The 17,371-nt window shown below is 43.8% G+C and overlaps 1 protein-coding gene across 6 annotated transcripts in view; it reads right to left on the bottom strand.

The window, feature by feature from the left end:
• The window catches only part of LOC309707961 (NLR family CARD domain-containing protein 3-like), a 28,094-nt gene extending 10,945 nt beyond the window's left edge, over nt 1–17,149 (bottom strand). The window contains exons 1-8 of one of the 6 annotated variants that reach the window (XM_082535597.1): nt 16,950–17,149; nt 13,755–13,845; nt 13,614–13,677; nt 10,250–10,532; nt 2,592–4,440; nt 2,064–2,237; nt 316–489; nt 169–215 (exon numbers count right to left, since the gene is read on the bottom strand). In XM_082535597.1, the coding sequence (XP_082391723.1) occupies nt 169–215; nt 316–489; nt 2,064–2,237; nt 2,592–4,440; nt 10,250–10,523 (2,518 nt within the window). In that variant the 5' untranslated portion in view covers nt 10,524–10,532; nt 13,614–13,677; nt 13,755–13,845; nt 16,950–17,149. Of the gene's footprint in view, nt 1–168; nt 216–315; nt 490–2,063; nt 2,238–2,591; nt 4,441–10,249; nt 10,560–13,613; nt 13,678–13,754; nt 13,846–13,984; nt 14,087–16,949 lie in introns of those variants that run through there. The other 5 variants (XM_082535598.1, XM_082535595.1, XM_082535600.1 and 2 more) reach the window with 5 other exon arrangements.
• Between the last annotated feature and the right edge of the window lie 222 nt (nt 17,150–17,371).

Here is a 17,371-nt window from a genome sequence, read left to right as displayed (position 1 = left end):
ACGCATCCTTGTGCTACCACTGTGTTGTCACAAGTGACAGATACTATGACATGAGCAGCTGATGTCACATGTTCACATGTTTACCGCTGAGTTTTTCACCAATGTATTGAGAGACATTTAGCAGAAATGTGACTAGTTTGTAATGATGCAGAATAAAAACATGCTTACACTTTTTCAGACCAGGTTTCAGCCTTTGCGCTCCACTATGCTCCAGGCTGAAGGAAGAAATAAAGCCAGAATGAGCCTTCAGAAGCTTCCTCATTATCGAGGATCTTGTTGCGAGAGAGCATGTGAGTTCAACAGTAGAGTCCATACCTGAGACTGTCCAGTCTCCACTGTGGATCCTTTAGTCCAGCAGTCAGTAGCTTTACCCCTAGGTCTCCTGGATGGTTGTAGCTCAGGTCCAGCTCTCTCAAGCGTGAGGGGTTGGATTTCAGAGCTGAGGCCAAACAGATACAGCCTTCCTCTGAGATCTGACAGCCTGACAGCCTTGACACAACCGCAAATAAAGAATGACATATTATTGAAGTTATATATATTGCTCTTCTCGCAATCGTTCGTCTACTGCGCGTCGTAGCCGATTCAAAAGAACAAGGCAAAACACTTTCCCGGGTACCGACAGCAACGTGATACCCTGCCAGTTGTTACAGTCACCCAAATCACCTTTCTTTGAAAGTTTGATGATGACGCCTTTTGTCCAATCATCGGGTACATATGATGTTGACCAGCAGGCGTTTAGGAGTCTTGTAAGGGCGGCTTCCAACTGGGGTCCGCCATGCTTTGGATGAGTGACAGACCATAAAAATTATTTTCAAATTACTCTGTATGTGGTCTGACCAAAACAGAAATCAGTTTAATAATCATCAAACTTCCAAAGAAAGGTGATTTGGGTGACTGTAACAACTGGCAGGGCATCGCGTTGCTGTCGGTACCCGGGAAAGTGTTTTGCCTCGTTCTTTTGAATCAGCTACGATGCGCAGTAAACGAACGATTGCGAGAAGAGCAGGCTGGCTGTCGGAGTGGCTGATCATGCGTCGAGCAAATCTTCACCCTCCGCATGATCATTGAACAAACATTGGAATACCAAAGGAAGATTTCTATTAATTTCATTGACTTCGAGAAGGCTTTTGACAGCGTCCACCGGCCGACTCTATGGTAAATGGCCTGTATTTATATAGCGCTTTTCTAGTCCCTAAGGAAAAAGTGCTTTACACAACCAGTCATCCACCCATTCACACACACATTCACACACTGGTGATGGCAGCTACATTGTAGCCACAGCCACCCTGGGGCGCACTGACAGAGGCGAGGCTGCTGGACACTGGCGCCACCGGGCCCTCTGACCACCACCAGTAGGCAACGGGTGAAGTGTCTTGCCCAAGGACACAACAGCCGAGACTGTCCAAGCCAGGGCTCAAACCGGCAACCTTCCGATTACAAGGCGAACTCCCAACTCTTGATCCACGATCGCTATGGGCTATCCTACACCAGTATGGAGTCCCTCAGCAGTTTGTAGATGCCTTTCATTGTCTTTACTCCAACTCCCGTTGGTGCATCCGGATTTTAAACTATCATTCATACGCATTCATACTCCGATAGATGCATCTGAGAGCAAGTTGGGGTTAGTATCTTGCCCAAGGATACTTGGCATACAAACTAGGGGAGCCAGGGATCAAACCACCAACCTTCCAATGAGCAGCTGACCTGCTCTACCTCCTGAGCTACACCCACCCCCTGTCTTGTGTGCTCTTGTGTGCAGCAACATCTGCTTTCTGTGCGAGATGGTCATCACAATGGAGGGGGGCGGGAATGTTTGAATTTGGTACCTCCTTTTCCAACTGTCCACAATCACTCGCTGCCGCAGGCAGACTGAGAGCCGCTGCCTGGGCTACGCCAGACAGCAATAGAAGCAGCCTCAGCGCTGATCTCTCCATCCAAACAATGCAGAGAGTCAACTGCTTTTATCATACATTCGATATATAATAGTTTGGACAGAAATCGTGATGTGAAGAAACAGTCTTTGCCGAAACAAAATTAAACTTCGACAGACGTTAAAACTTTACCTGAGAATTTTCAGTGCACAGCGTGGACTTTCCAATCCAGACGATAGCAGCATCACTCCTAAATCCTTCAGGTCATTGTTACTCAGGTCCAGCTCTGTCAGACTGGAGACCTGTGAGCTTAGTACCGAAGACAGAGCTTCACAGGTTCTTTCTGACAAATTGCAGCTGCTCAGCCTTGAAATGAGTTAACAAAACATTTGTAACATTTTGGGGTATAAAAAAAGACCTCCAAAGAGGTTTTACTTTTTCAGATACAAGAATGGTTGATTGCAGGATCAAACAGTTTAATAACACCACTTTAAATTTCCATAGGAATTTTAGATTCCATTATCTAAAGTTAATAATCTGACCAAAATATTTAAAACTGTCTATAAACAAAGTTGCAAACCAGTAGTTAATTTTGCTGGTGGTTTAATGTGTTGATTTGTTTTCACAATTATCAAATCACTGGTTTTGTTTAGTTTAGTGTTTAGTGAACAATCATGGTGTTTTAAGACATTTTCTAATTCTTGTTATCTATGTACTTACAGAGCTGTTTTTGAGGCTTTGACCACTAGCAAAAGCCTCAGAAGAGCCTCCTCTGAAGCAGAGTACTTCTTCAGGTCAAAAACATGCAGATGTTCTTCTGATGACAGTAAGATGAAGACCAAAGCTGACCACTGAGCTGGAGAAAGTTCATATGTGGAGAGGCTTCCTGAACTTAAATACTGTTGGATCTCCTCTATTAAAGAACGATCATTTAGTTCATTCAGACAGTGGAGAAGATTAATGTTTCTCTCTGGAGACAGATTCTCACTGAGCTTCTCCTTGATGTATTGGATTGTTTTCTGGTTGGTTTTTGACCGACAGTCTGTTTTTTTCAGTAGGCTCTGTAGTTTATCCTGATTGGTCTGCAGTGAAAGACCCAAGAGGAAGCGAAGGAACAAGTCCAGGTGTCCGTTTGAACTCTGTAAGGCCCTGTCAATCGAAATTTTGTTGATCTTCTTTGAAGATATTTTACTGAAAAGCAGTCGAAGAATTTTCAGAGACAGTGGTGGTGAAAGCATCACATTTTTGTTGCTATTTATAAGCGACATCCTCACATAAAGAGCAGCCAGAAACTCCTGAACGCTCAGATGGACGAAGCTGAACATCTTGTCTTTCCCTTTCCTTCCTCGATCTTCTTTGAAGATCTCTGTGAACACTCCTGAGCACACCGAGGCTTCACTGAAATCAATGCCGCTCTCTCTCAGATCCTTCTCATAGAAGATCAGGTTGCCCTTTTCCAGCTGCTCAAAGGCCAGTTTTGCTAATGACTTAATGTATTGAATGCTCTTCTCTGGGCCATACTTTTCTTTTGTCCGATCAATCTGAAACATCAGGAACTCTGCGTACATCTCAGTCAGAGTCTTGGGCAGCTCTCCCCCCTCTCTGGTTTTCAACACATCTTCCAGAACTGTTGCAGTGATCCAGCAGAAGACTGGGATGTGGCACATGATGTGGAGGCTTCGTGATGTCACGATATGGGAGATGAGTTTGTCAGCCTCCTCCTTACCTTTGAATCTCTTCCTGAAGTACTCCTCTTTCTGTTGGTCGGTGAACCCCCTGACCTCTGTTGTACTGCTGATAAACTCTCGAGGGATCTGATTGGCCGCTGCAGGCCGTGTGGTTACCCAGATGCGAGCAGAGCGTAGCAGTTTCCCATTGATGAGTTTCCTCAGCAGGACATCTGTTTTAGCTGCCTTTGTTACATCGACAGAGCGAATGTCTTCAGAATGAAGGTCGAGATGAAGGCGGCTCTCATCCAGCCCATCAAACACAAACAGAAGTTTGAATTTACTCTTGTCATAGTTGGTGATTCCTGATGACTGAACATCTGTAAAGATGTAATTAAGAGCCTCCTGTGGGATGCCTACAGTTTCTGGGATGCATTCATGAATGAGCTCTGCCAAACTGAACTTTTCTCCCTTCAGAGGATTCAGCTGACGGAAGGTGAAGGGGAAAATCAGATGCACATCTTGATTGGATCTTTGTTCAGCCCAGTCCAAAACAAACTTGTGAACAAGGAAAGTTTTTCCAATTCCTGCGATTCCATTGGTCATCACTGTTTTGATGGGTCTGTAGTCTCCTGAAGGATGTTTGAACATGTCTGTGGGTCTAATAGGTTTCTCTGGCTCTGCTGACTTCCATACTTTCTCAATCTGCCGGACCTCATGCTGTGTGTTGATATGTACATCATATCCAGCTGTGATGTACAGCTCTGTGTAGATATCAGTTAGATGCAATTTATCTTCTGTCCACCCTTCTTGTGCGCACATGAACTTGTCCTGGAAGTTTGATTGAAGCATCTGCTTGTAAAACATGATGGGGCGAGGCTCTGGTACTGGAACCACCACATCTGTATCAAACAAGTAACAAATTATAAACCTGTGTCTACAAATACCCATGTTAATGTTAGAAACACATGGATTTCAGGGTGAAATATTGTCTCAAGATAATGCTTCATGCATTTCTTCAGGAAACATTATAACTTTCATAATTGGAAGTTAATGTTTGACTGAAGACACTCACAGAAATACATTTATAACTGCCTTAGAAGCTCTACTTTAGCCATAATGACTCAATAAAAATAAATTCCACTCTGAATATATAGATAAAAAGTTATTCAAGCAGGTTCATGGTTTATTTTTAAAAGTGTGAGCAGGCTAGACAGTCCCCTAGTCTTCAGAACCAGCTTGAAAGGATGACTGCGAAAAGCTGCTGACAGTGTTGTGTCCCTGATAATGCATTGCGTCAAATGGAGACCAACGACCATTGATCAGTGGTTTTTGATCAGTGGTTGTTGATCAGTGGTTGTTGATAAATGGTCATGAGAATTTGCATAATCATGTTGAAGGAACTGACCTCACCGCCCATTGTTCCTTCAGTGGGCTGGTTTCCGTCATTATGCAAATGTGGTGTATATAAGAAACCTGCAGTCAGCTGAGACTGAAGACGTCACTTGGATGAGTGACGAAACGTTTCTCCCACTGAAAACGCTACGTCCAGATTAACAGAATCCACCTTTGGAGATGTGGTTTTGGTGGTTTCATTGAGCAATAACCTTCAGCTTGTACTGGGGTGGTTTCTGAGTGTGAAACATCTCAAATGAGAATCATCACCCTCAGGTCAGAGGCCATGGTTCTCAACCAGGAAGGTGGTATCTGTAAGGCCAGATATCACTGAGTGATCCGCCATGTGTTAGCATCTAGCACCATTGCTGTTATGTGCTGGATTGTCTCAGGGGCACCTTTACACAGCCTGCACCTGGGGTCTTGCCTGGTGTGATAGACCCCAGCCTCTATGGCTCTTGTGCTCAGAGCTTGTTCAGTCCAGCTTTGTCCAGCTGCTGGTAGGATTTCTGGATGTCAGCCACCTCTTTTATCTGCCGGTGGTACATACCATTCAGGGGCCTGTCCTTCCATGATGGTTCCTCCTCTTTTTTGGGTTTCTGCTGCCTGAGGTATTAACTGATCGCACGGTCGGTTGGGGCCATCTTCCTGATGTAATCATGGATGTTTGTTGTCTCATCCTGGACTGTGTTACTGACACTTACAAGTCCCCGGCCTCCTTCCTTCCACTTAGCGTACAGCCTCAGGGTGCTGGACTTGGGGTGAAACCCCCCATGCATGGTCCGGAGCTTCATCGTCTGTATGTAAGTGGCTTCTATCTCCTCCTGTGGTCAACTTTTTATCCCAGCAGGGGGGAGGGCGTAGGTGTTGATAGCCCGGATCTTGTTGTTACCGTTCAGCTGAGTCCTCAGGAGTTGCCTGACCCTCTGCAGGTACTTGGTGGTTGCAGCTTTCCGAGCAGCATACGCCACACCCATACGCCATGGAGTTTCTGTTGACAGCTATTAGGGTCATAGGCCTTCTTGTAACCAGTCCAGGCAGTGCTACTAGTAGCTGGTGTTTGGCACCTCTGGTATTCTTGCCAATCCCCTTCTGTGCCCCACTCATGTATTGAGCTATATGTCTGTTCACCTTAGCCGCTATGATGCCTGACAGGATCTTCCATGTGGTACTGACAGTGTTGGGGAGTAATGGAATACATGTACCGGCGTTACGTATTTAAAACACAAAATATAAGTAACTGTATTCTGTTACAGTTACCATTTAAAAAGGTGGTGTCACGGTAGCCGCTGACCGTGTGGAGAGTGTTTGGAGGACCGAGGTGCGGACACAGACACAGGAGGCAAAACTTTTGCTAAACTCAAAGTGAGCCTTTATTAGGGGCTGATACAGAAGGCAAAATAACAAACAATAAACTACGGCAATGACAAAACTAAGAACCTAAACTGGGAGAAACGAAAGGCTATGAACGAGGGCCATGAACGAAGACTAGGACTGAGGACTGAACTATAACGAAGTACTATGAACTGACTATGAACACAACATGAAAAACTATGAACAAGATCTCAGTGCTGGCACATGAAGGTGCAGGAAAACATGACTGGAGTAAGTGACTATGAACATGTCCGATACCGAATCTTGCAGGCTAGAATCATGACGTGCAGCTAGAATAACAGGGTGGGTGAATCAGACGGCACGACGACGAACACAGGAAGACTGAGGACTTAAATACACACATGAGGTGATCAGGGGAAGTGGAGACACATGAGGCCACAGCTGACTAGAATGAAACATGATGACAACACAGGGGAGAGTAAAACTAAATGCAATGAACAAAGAACACCAGACTCTTTCAAAATAAAACGGGAAACACGGAGACATAGATAAGACACAAACTTGACAAGAGCCACACAGACATGACAGGTAGGCGCATGAACCAGTGAGACTGAGTACAGGGGGAGATGGCAAAAGAAATTTAAGAAACAAAGGACTAAACCGCAAGCTTCCTGTCTGACAGACACCAGGTGGTCAGACTGGGCAGCATCACCTCATCCCCCATCACACTGAACACTGGTGCTTCACAGGGGTGTGTACTGAGCCCTCTCCTGTACTCACTCTACACCTACGACTGCACAGCCACTAACGGCTCCAACATCATTGTGAAGTTTGCGGACGACACTACAGTGGTGGGTCTTATCACCAACGGTGATGAGACGGCTTACAGGGAGGAGGTCAGCGCCCTGACCCACTGGTGTCAAGACAACCATCTCACCCTCAACGTCGCAAAGACAAAGGAGTTGATAGTGGACTTCCGGAGGTGCAGAGAAGTACACACCCCCATCACCATCAACGGCGCTGCTGTGGAGAGAGTGAGCAGCTTCCGGTTCCTTGGAGTACATCTGGCTGAGGATCTTACGTGGTCAGTACACACAAACAAAACAGTGAAGAAGGCGCAGCAGCGCCTCTTCTTTCTCAGGAGACTGAAAAGATTCGGCATGAGCCCCCGCATCCTCAGGACCTTCTATCGCTGTGCCATTGAGAGCATCCTCACTGGATGCATCACCACCTGGTATGGCAACAGCACCGCCTACAACTGCAAAGCTCTCCAGCGAGTAGTGCGGTGCTCTGAACGGATAATTGGAGGTGAGCTTCCCTCCCTCCAAGACATCTACAGGAAGCGCTGCCTGAGGAAAGCGGGGAGGATCATCAAGGACTCCAGTCACCCCAGCCATAAACTGTTCAGACTGCTTCCATCAGGAAGGAGGTTCTGCAGCATCCGGTCCCGTACCAGCAGACTGAGAGACAGCTTCTTCCACCAGGCCATCAGACTGCTGAACACGTCATAGACACCTCAGCTTCACTACTGGAACTTCAACATTATGCACTCCATACTGTATATAAATGCCACTTGTTTTGCACATATTCAACTCTGTATATTTTATATATTTTATTATTATTATTTTTTTTTTTTTTTACTATTTAATTTGTAAAAATGTGTATACACACACACACACACACACACACACACACACACACACACACACACACACACGTAGGAAAATATTTAGTATACACATCCAGAAATGCATACACTATTATATATTGTACATATATTTATTAGTTTCAGGTTGGCCATTCTTGTATTTTGCTCGTTTGTGTTGTTGTGTTTGCACATCTCTGTTGCTTGTGGGGCTCGCACACAAGAATTTCACTCGCATGTGCTGTGCCAGTGTGCCTGCACATGTGATGTGACAATAAAAGTGATTTGATTTGATTTGATTTGATTTGACCTGGAAATTAACTAGATGAGCCAAACTGAAACCTCTGTCCAGTGAATACAAAATGATACATTAAAAACCCACAAACTGGGTCACACAACCCAGTACCGTGACAGGTGGTATTCAGAATACAGTTACTTTGTTGAAATAGAGGAATTACACGACGGTCATTTCCTGTTTCATATGTTCGGCTATGCCCTCTGTATTTCTGGTAATTCCACGCTGGTGGAAACCTACCCCAAAAAAAACGCATTAAGAGGCACTAATGCCGGGGTCTCAATCCCGCGGCCCTTGTCACCTCTACTTGCAGCCCGCATAATGACGTGAAGAAATATTTTCTAAAATTATTATTCAAAAAATTATAGTGTTACAGGCATCGCCCTAAAGGGGCTATATGCTCGGAATAGTTTTCTATACAAGATCACTGCAAAAAGTGCAGCCTTACCTAATGTCCACCTACTGTTACTCATTTATATTAAGATTCAAACATCTGGTTGGTGTTGGTGTGGAGAGTAACCTTCAGTAATAGTAATAAATCACAGCAATGGGACATTCATGTAGTTGTAAAAAGCATGATAATATATTAAGTAATCCAAAGTATTCAGAATACTCATTGAGTAACGTAACAAAATACGTTACAAAACGCTACATTTTGGGGCATGTAATCTGTAATCTGTAGTGGAATACATTTTAAAAGTAACCTTCCCAACACTGCTAAGAAGTATGTGGCAGGGAGGTGGTCTCTGGCCTGCTGCAGTGGATGGGTGGTGCAGTGAGCTCTCGGGCACATAGGGGACAGGTGTGTGTGCTGAGACTAATGACTCTCTCATTATATATAGTGACGGCAGAGACTGATGGAAAAGTGTGTGCAGCGGAGGAAGCTGCGAGATATATATCTCATAATAATCTGACAATACTATAATATTGGCCATATTATATTTACATTACCACAGTGAGATGACTTTAGTCTCATGAACAACATGAGCTAATTGTTGTTTACTAGCTAATCTTAAATGACTGTTCAGCACAGAAATGAAGCCCAACAATCATGTTTACAGTCCTGTGGTCTCAGCCTCAGATACTCAACTAATCAAAGTGATGTCATGATAAAAATGAATGACTAACAAAACATTTTTCTCCTTCATTTCTGTCAAACAAAGCTGTATGTAACGTGTCTCGCAGTTAGTATCATGGTTGCTAGGCAACCTGAAAAACGCGACGAAGGCTAGGCCGTCCCGTTTCACAAGCCTCTCACTTCCGCACTTCTCGTACTTATAGTACGCACCGTACGTAGTACGCGTAGTGCGCGTACTTCAAGCATGCGGTCTCTTAATCGGGACACAGCCCCAGTCTCCCCAGTCTGTCATGTAGTTCTTGTCTGCGTGTTTCATGTTGTCAAGCTTTTGTTATCATATCTACATCACTCCATGTTTCCTGTTTTATTTTGAAAGTCTTGCGTTTCCATGTTCAGTGTGTTTAGGTGCATTTTTGTCAGCGGTGTCTCCCCAGGTGTCTCTCTGTGCCTCATTACCCTTCTGTGTCTTTACGTCTTCTGTCTTCCACTGTTCAGTGTCGGGTTGTCTGTTTGTCTCTTATCACAGCTCTCCAGCTTTCAGGTTTTTTTCGTGCTTCTGCTCAGGTGCATGTTCATGCTCACCGGGGGTTCACATCATTGTTCCACATGCACCTTTTCAGATTCATGTTAATGTTCATGCTTTCTCGTCATAGTTGATCTTAGTTTATTCCCAGTTTAGGTTTTAGTTGAGCTTTTTTCCCCAGCTCGCTTTGCCTCGTTTTATATTCAGGTATTTTCAGCCAAATAAAGAGCTCGGCTTCGGTTATACTGAGTTTACGCTGCCGTGTCTGTTTTTGGGATCGCTCCGCAAACACACCAGCTACAAAGCAGTGACACACAGCTTCGCTAATGTACACTGACTGACAGACAAACAGAATATGAACATTACACCAATATTACCTGTTGCCTCCAAAACTTTGTCAGACTGCAATGACTTCCTGTTTATGTCTTCCTGTGACTCACCTTCTGGTCTGGACCTGCTGACAGACAAACTGAGCAGCAGGTCATTCCTGCTGATCCGCTCTAAAACCTTCCTGGTCACCTTCACAGCTCCAGGAAGTCTGTAGGTCTGCACCATCAGGTCCACAGTGTCCCACCTGTTTGTCATCTCTAGTCTGCTTTTCTTGATGGTTGGGAGGCCTTGAACGATGTCGGCCTGCTGTAGGAACCACTTGAATTTTTTGAACTCCCCATCTCCCAAATCATCTAAGGTGTTTAAGAGATCCTCTGGTGTCATCACAGCTCCCTGAAGTATAGAATAGAATATTTTCTGCTGAAAAGTAGAGATCAAAGAGGTACAACACAAATGTTACAGCAAAGGGAAGCCAGGACATCAGATGGAGGACAGTTATCATCATCCCCACCCTCCTAGATTGGGTACCAAGCCCCAAGAGCAACTGGTGCATTGAAGGCATTGAACGTGAGAGCAGCTGACCTGAGAGACTGCCAAGACTATGTGAAGTACCCTCTGGTATACTAAAAGATTACATCATCACAGACAATCCCTACTGTGACCATCACCAAAACCAACCAGCTGATCTACATCATAGTAGCAGTGGTCACTAAGATGCTTGGCTAAAAAATGTGCAATTATTTTGGTCCCAGTCTGTTTCAATGTTTCCTACACATACACCATGTATATAGTTCCACTCACATATGTATACATATACACTGTTTTTTATTTTATTCTATTTATTTAATTATTTATTTATTTTCCACCTTCGTTGTATATTGGTTTCTCTTCTTGCTTTAGCACCTTTGTGGTCTAGCTACCCAATTTCGCTGTGCAAGAAACTGCACAATGAGAATAAAAAGCTCTAAGTCTCTAAGTCTAAGTCTAAAAGATGAACAGCCACAAGGAGCAGTACCCTCCATAGAGAAGGAGACTAGAAGTCAAGATGAAGGCAGCATGGAGGGAAGTTAGCCAACTATCTGAGCTTCAGAAAGGTGTGATGAAGAAAGACGTGCCTAAGAAGCAGTGTTGGGGAGTAACAGAGTACATGTACTGACGTTACGTATTTAAAATACAGAATATGAGTAACTGTATTCCGTTATAGTTACCGTTTAAAAATGTGGTATTCAGAATACAGTTACTTTGTTGAAATAAAGGGATTACACGGCGGTATTTTCCTGTTTCATATGTTCGGCTACGCCCTCTCTATTTTTGGTAATTCCACGCCGGTGGAAACCCAAACAAAACACACATTAAGAGGCTCTAAAGCAGAGGTGGGCAACTCCAGGCCTCGAGGGCCGGTGTTCTGCAGGTTTTAGATCTCACCCTGGGTCAACACACCTGAATCAAATGATTTTGATTTTGATTGAATCTTTATTTTGAACATGTTGAAAAAGTATAAAAAAAAATAGAATTAAAAGAGACAAATGAACAAAGCAAACAAAAGGAAAACGAGCAACCACAACTCCAAATAACGTCCATGTTCAAAAAGGAGCAGGAAGAAGCATAAGCTAAGGAATGATTAGTTCATTACCAGGCCTCAGGAGAACTATAAGACAAGTTGAGGAGGTCATTTAGCCATTTGGATCAGCTGTGTTGGATCAAGGACACATCTAAACCTGCAGGACACCGGCCCTCGAGGCCTGGAGTTGCCCACCCCTGCTCTAATGCCTGTGTCTCAATCTCACGGCCCATGTCACCTCTACTTGCAGCCCGCATAATGGCATGAAGAAATTTGTTTTTAATTATTATTCAAAAAATTATTTAATATGAAGGCAATAGGCAGAGTGTTACAGGCATCGCCCTAAAGAATGTAGTCTGATGGGCAGTGTAGTCCAGTTGTAAGTAAGCTGTTAAGACTCGACTGTACGCTGTGTTCCTGTTTTCCTCTGAAACAATAAGTCCCGTTGCAGCAGCCTTTCAACGCCTCTCTCTGTCTCTGCTAGCAAAGTCGACCCAGACAACAAAGTAAAGCTAGTTTTCAGCTACGAGCCGACACGAACCCGACGTATCAGCCAGAGGTCCCTTTACTACAGTTCGGAGCGGACCTGTTTTATATACGCGAGGAATAGTTTTCTACACTGCAAAAAGTGCAGCCTTACCTAATGTCCACCTACTGTTACTCATTTATATTAAGATTTAAACATCTAGTTGGTGTTGGTGTGGAGAGTAACCTTCAGTAATAGTAATAAATCACAGCAATAGGACATTCATGTAGTTGTAAAAAGCATGATAATATATTAAGTAATCCAAAGTATTCAGAATATGTTACTCTCATTGAGTAACGTAACAGAATACATTACAAAATACATTTTGGGGCATGTAATCTGTAATCTGTAGTGGAATACATTTTAAAAGTAACCTTCCCAACACTTCCCCTAATTTCCCTCGGGATGAATAAAGTATTCTGATTCTGATTCTGATTCTGACTGCTAAGAAGTATGTGGCAGGGAGGTGGTCTCTGGCCTGCTGCAGTGGATGGGTGGTGCAGTGAGCTCTCGGGCACATAGGGGACAGGTGTGTGTGCTGAGACTAATGACTCTCTCATTATATATAGTGACGGCAGAGACTGATGGAAAAGTGTGTGCAGCGGAGGAAGCTGCGAGAGGAGCTGACTCCTGGCTCGAGTTGTGCCTTAACCTGAACGAACTGGTGAACAAAAATAAAGAAACCCAAAACACGTCAGTACACTGTGTGGGTCCGATCATTGCTACAAAGTACAACAAGCTGCCCATGCCTCAAGCCTTAGAAACTGCCAAGCAAAGACTCACGGTCTTGCCCAACAGCTTGAAGAGGTATGCAAGAGAGACAGAAGCTAGGAGGAAAAAACAACTGAACCATCCAAGGTGTACGCTCAGTGGTAAGGCAGCAATATGAGAAGAGTACCACCAAGGCTGTAGCCATACTGGAAGAGCATACAGAAGAAGCATGCAACACATGACAACAATGTTCAGTGGCTAGGGAATCTAAGACCACAGCAGCCTCCCAGGATCCAGTCACCAGCTCTTCTTTCTAGGATGTCTCGCACTGTGATGGACAGCACCTTTTAAAATCCTTGGTCTGTCACTGAGTTTCAGTTCCTGCTTTAATTTTTCTTGTGTTTAGTTCCCTCAGCATTCACCTGTCTCACCTTTCACAGTTCTGTCTCTGAATTCAGGTTTAAGTTCATTTGAATGGAAAACTGCATGTGCTGCTGTATCCTGAGAGCTGGTTTCCACCTGTGTTTTACTTCATTCCTCACCTGTATCCACTCCTCTGAGCAGTTATCTGTGTATAAATGCTCTGCTCCATAAATCAACTCACATTCTGCATACATACGTTCAGCATAATCTAACAGTTTAGTGAAAACCTGATATGATGACAGCGCTAACTCACAGAAAGAGCTGAGACAGCAGAGCACAAAAAGGTCTACAGCAGATGTTCGACTCTCTTCTGTCTGCTGGTTAGGAAGAACAGCAAAGGTGAAAACTTTGAGGTGAAATGTGAACCAGCTGAGATGATAGCAGACAAACACACCTTTGTAAGCAGCAGCAGCTCCCTCCCCAAAGCCTTCGCTGATCCTGCTGCAGACAGAGAGATTTCAATCCGTCCACTCTTCAGGAAAGAGCTGAAAAAAGAGGAAAGATCATCACATCTTTTTCACAACCAAACAGGAAGTGCATCATTTCCTTGTGTGAACACAGCTGATTTACGACACGTAGCACATGCTGTCTGAGCAGCTTCACACAAAAAATAGGTGAACTGACCCTTTAAACCTCCAAGAGTTAACCAGCTGTAGTTAAAAGATGGACGCAGCCTGTCCCTGCTGTCACTTGATGCGAGGTACCTTGGACAGGCTGCAGACCACACAGAGTGGACAGGTGAAGGTGGGGGCGAACATAGAAGATACTGAGATGAAGTGAAAAACCTGTGGTTTGGCTCAAAAAGTTTCCAGCAGCTTCACAAGAAACAGGAAATTATAAAAACATTAACATCCTTTCACAGTGCCGCACAAAATGCTGTTTTACTGCTCGGTCCTTAACTCCGACGACGGGGTTCCTGCTACATCGTATCGACTCTGATCTGATCTAATCAAACTACATAGACATCAGCTAAAACGCTGAGTTGCAGTACAGACATTTTCACCAGTCATCCAGCATTTATTACCATACTAGGGCTCTAGAGTGCGACCAAATTTTTCAGTGGTGCGACTAAAAAAAATATTTGGTTGCACCTGTGCGACCAAATGTTCGGGTAGCAAAAAAAATAAAAAACTCTGCAACCTTCCCTGTGGTCAACAACAGACACACATTTTGCCCCTATCGTGGACTAAACCAATCAGAGATAGTAAGGGGCGGGACCTCTCTGATTGGCCGTGGTCCAGTTGAAAGTGCAGGTGGAAGTGGGAGGTGAGTAGCTTGAATAAAGCGATATCGATTCATTAAATCCTGACTTTTAAATATTACTGTGTTTTGCCAGAAACGCCAGATTCTCAGATTAAAGCTCACAAAACCATTTCAACAACAACCAAACAGCAGATGAGAGCAGGTACACGGACTCCACACAAAGACGTAAACACAGACCGACGCATCAGAATCAGCTTTGTCTTTCTCGGCTTTCTCACCCGCCGGCCCGCAGACGGACACGCTGTCGGAGCTTAGCGGTTCTGATGCGTCCGGTCCGCGCTGTGTTTACGTCTTTTTGCGCTGATTCTGAGCTGCAGGTTTTGTCTCTCCAACCAAAATTCACCGAGCCAGCAGCAAAAGAAGCAGCAAACTGCGCTTCACATTTGATCAATGTCGTCATGAATTTTGCTGTTTTGCTTCCACGACTATTAAAATCACACTTCATGCACAGCTCTCTCTATCTCTCTCTGTACTTCAAGAACAGTTTCTCGTCTCCAATCTCTGTTTTCTGTATTATTCATTGGCTTATTACCCACCAGTCTACCGTTGTTCACAGGCTGTGGCTGCTGTCTTTTTCTTTTTCACTTAAATGACCTCGGACAAGAAAGCCTGTTTTTTCTGTTGTTCAATACTGAAGAAATTTAAACTTTATATGCAGAACATTGCAGAATATTTTTAAGGTTTTCTGCTATAAAAAGCCAGACCAGGAAAATCTCCTTCATGTTTTTCTGTTTTATTCTCAGTTACTTTCACAGAAAGGCATCTGCTGTGATGTTCACAATTCTGATGAAGTCATTACTGATAAATGATCAGAATTATAATATTTCTGACTGTCTGAGGCCAAGTTGAATCGAATCGGGACTTTGAAAACCGGAATCGAATGGATTATAGAAATCGGGGTTCAAGGTTCAAGGTTCTTTATTTGTCACATGCATAGTTATACAAGTATAACACACAGTGAAATGTAGCCTGACACGCTCCTCGACATGTGCAAAAATTGGGGGGGGGGGGGGGGGGGTGTAGAGGAAGAACATTATATGTATATATATATATATATATATATATATATATATATATTAGGGGTGCAACGATACACAAAATTCACGGTTCGGTTCGATACTTTGGTGTCACGGTTCGATATTTTTTCGATACAAAAAAAATGTTCATGCATTTTTAATTTGTCATTTATTAAAATTATAAATATATATTTTAACTCAAAAGTACAGTTTTTAAATTTAACCCTAACCCTTGTGCGTGTTTTTTATTTTGACAGCGAATGCGCACCTGCGGACCACTTATGTGCAGCCCTGGTTATATAGCTCGTCATATCGCAGCCACAGAAATTCTTTTGTCCATGAAACCATAAAGCTGCACTTTCTTTTTGCCTTATAGTCTGATTTGTCATAACTTCTCCTGCTGCTTTTACACGCTCACTCACATAAGCTCAGCGATTCTCTGCGCGATCAACCTCTCACATGTTTAAGCTGCGGGAGATTTCACTTGTCATGTTTGCATAGTAAGCTAACGATTAATAAGACGATGTCAGAGGAATTGGTGCACAAATTATCATCACTCACAGATCAGTGCTGTCGCTCTCTATACACAGTTCGCGATTGCAAAGTGAAAGCAAAAAACAAGCGCAAATTCAAACGCGATTTCAATATGTCACATATTGACAGTGGCTCACCGATGCCAATGACATAATTACCCAGCTAGATTTCTGAAAGAATGCAAAAGCATTGACATATATTTTTCCTACAATAGCCCGACGGGCAGGGAAGAGATAGATTTTGGTAGCCCGACTGAAAAAATCGCTAGCCCTGGGACGTCGGGCTAGTGATATTGCAAGCCCTGTGATTGAGGAATCACTCATCTTTGGAAAAGAGAGTTTATTACAGAGAAATGGCTCTTTCCAAAATAAAAGCTATACTATCCGCTTCTTCTGGGCTATATTCTCAGCAGCATATTAAACATATAAGGAGAATCATGTGCTAACAGCTGTCTAAATGACTCGGCTAAAGTTAGTAGCATGCTTGCTTGTTTTTTTTCTGCTTCCACTTGTCTTTGCACTAGGATGATGTCGGAGTAAATGTGCAGTCATATTCGTTGTGTTCCCACTAGTGCTTTCAGGTTAATCTCGTTGAAATGACCTTAACGCCACAACACGGCAAATCTCCATTAACGAGCTACCGCCGATCGCTCTGTGCATGGGGCTAGACGGCCAACACGTTAACGAGCTAACTGCGCTAACACACTAGCTCCCACCCATGTAATTGAGCATTGCATGGCAAACATACTGTTTTACTTTAGTCCATGACTCGCTTACCTTCAGGGTCATACGCCACATGAAAACCAAAATAATTCCAAACGCCAGATCTGAATGAGGGTGGGGGAGGTCCATGTTGCAAGGAGAGCTTAACTTCTGTCTGCTAGCTTGCCCTGCGCTCTTCCTTCTGACTATGCTGTCTGTGTTGAGCGCTCAGTGAATCTGCGTTCGACTACTCCGCCTAGGCTGCACTGTCGAGCCTAGGCGGAGTAGTCGAACGCAGATTCACTGAGCGCTCAACACAGACAGCATCGTCAGAAGGAAGGTTGATAAAATAAATTAAAAATTTTGTATTGTTCGATACATATGTGTACCGAACCGAAAGCACTGTATCGAACGGTTCAATATCGATACGAATATCGTTGCACCCCTAATATATATATATATATATATATACATACACATACATATAGTATATACAC

This window comes from Aulonocara stuartgranti (genome assembly GCF_965226115.1).
Source record: "Aulonocara stuartgranti genome assembly, chromosome: 6".
In the NCBI taxonomy this organism is placed as follows: domain Eukaryota; kingdom Metazoa; phylum Chordata; class Actinopteri; order Cichliformes; family Cichlidae; genus Aulonocara; species Aulonocara stuartgranti.
This window is presented reverse-complemented; position numbering and strand designations above follow the sequence as displayed.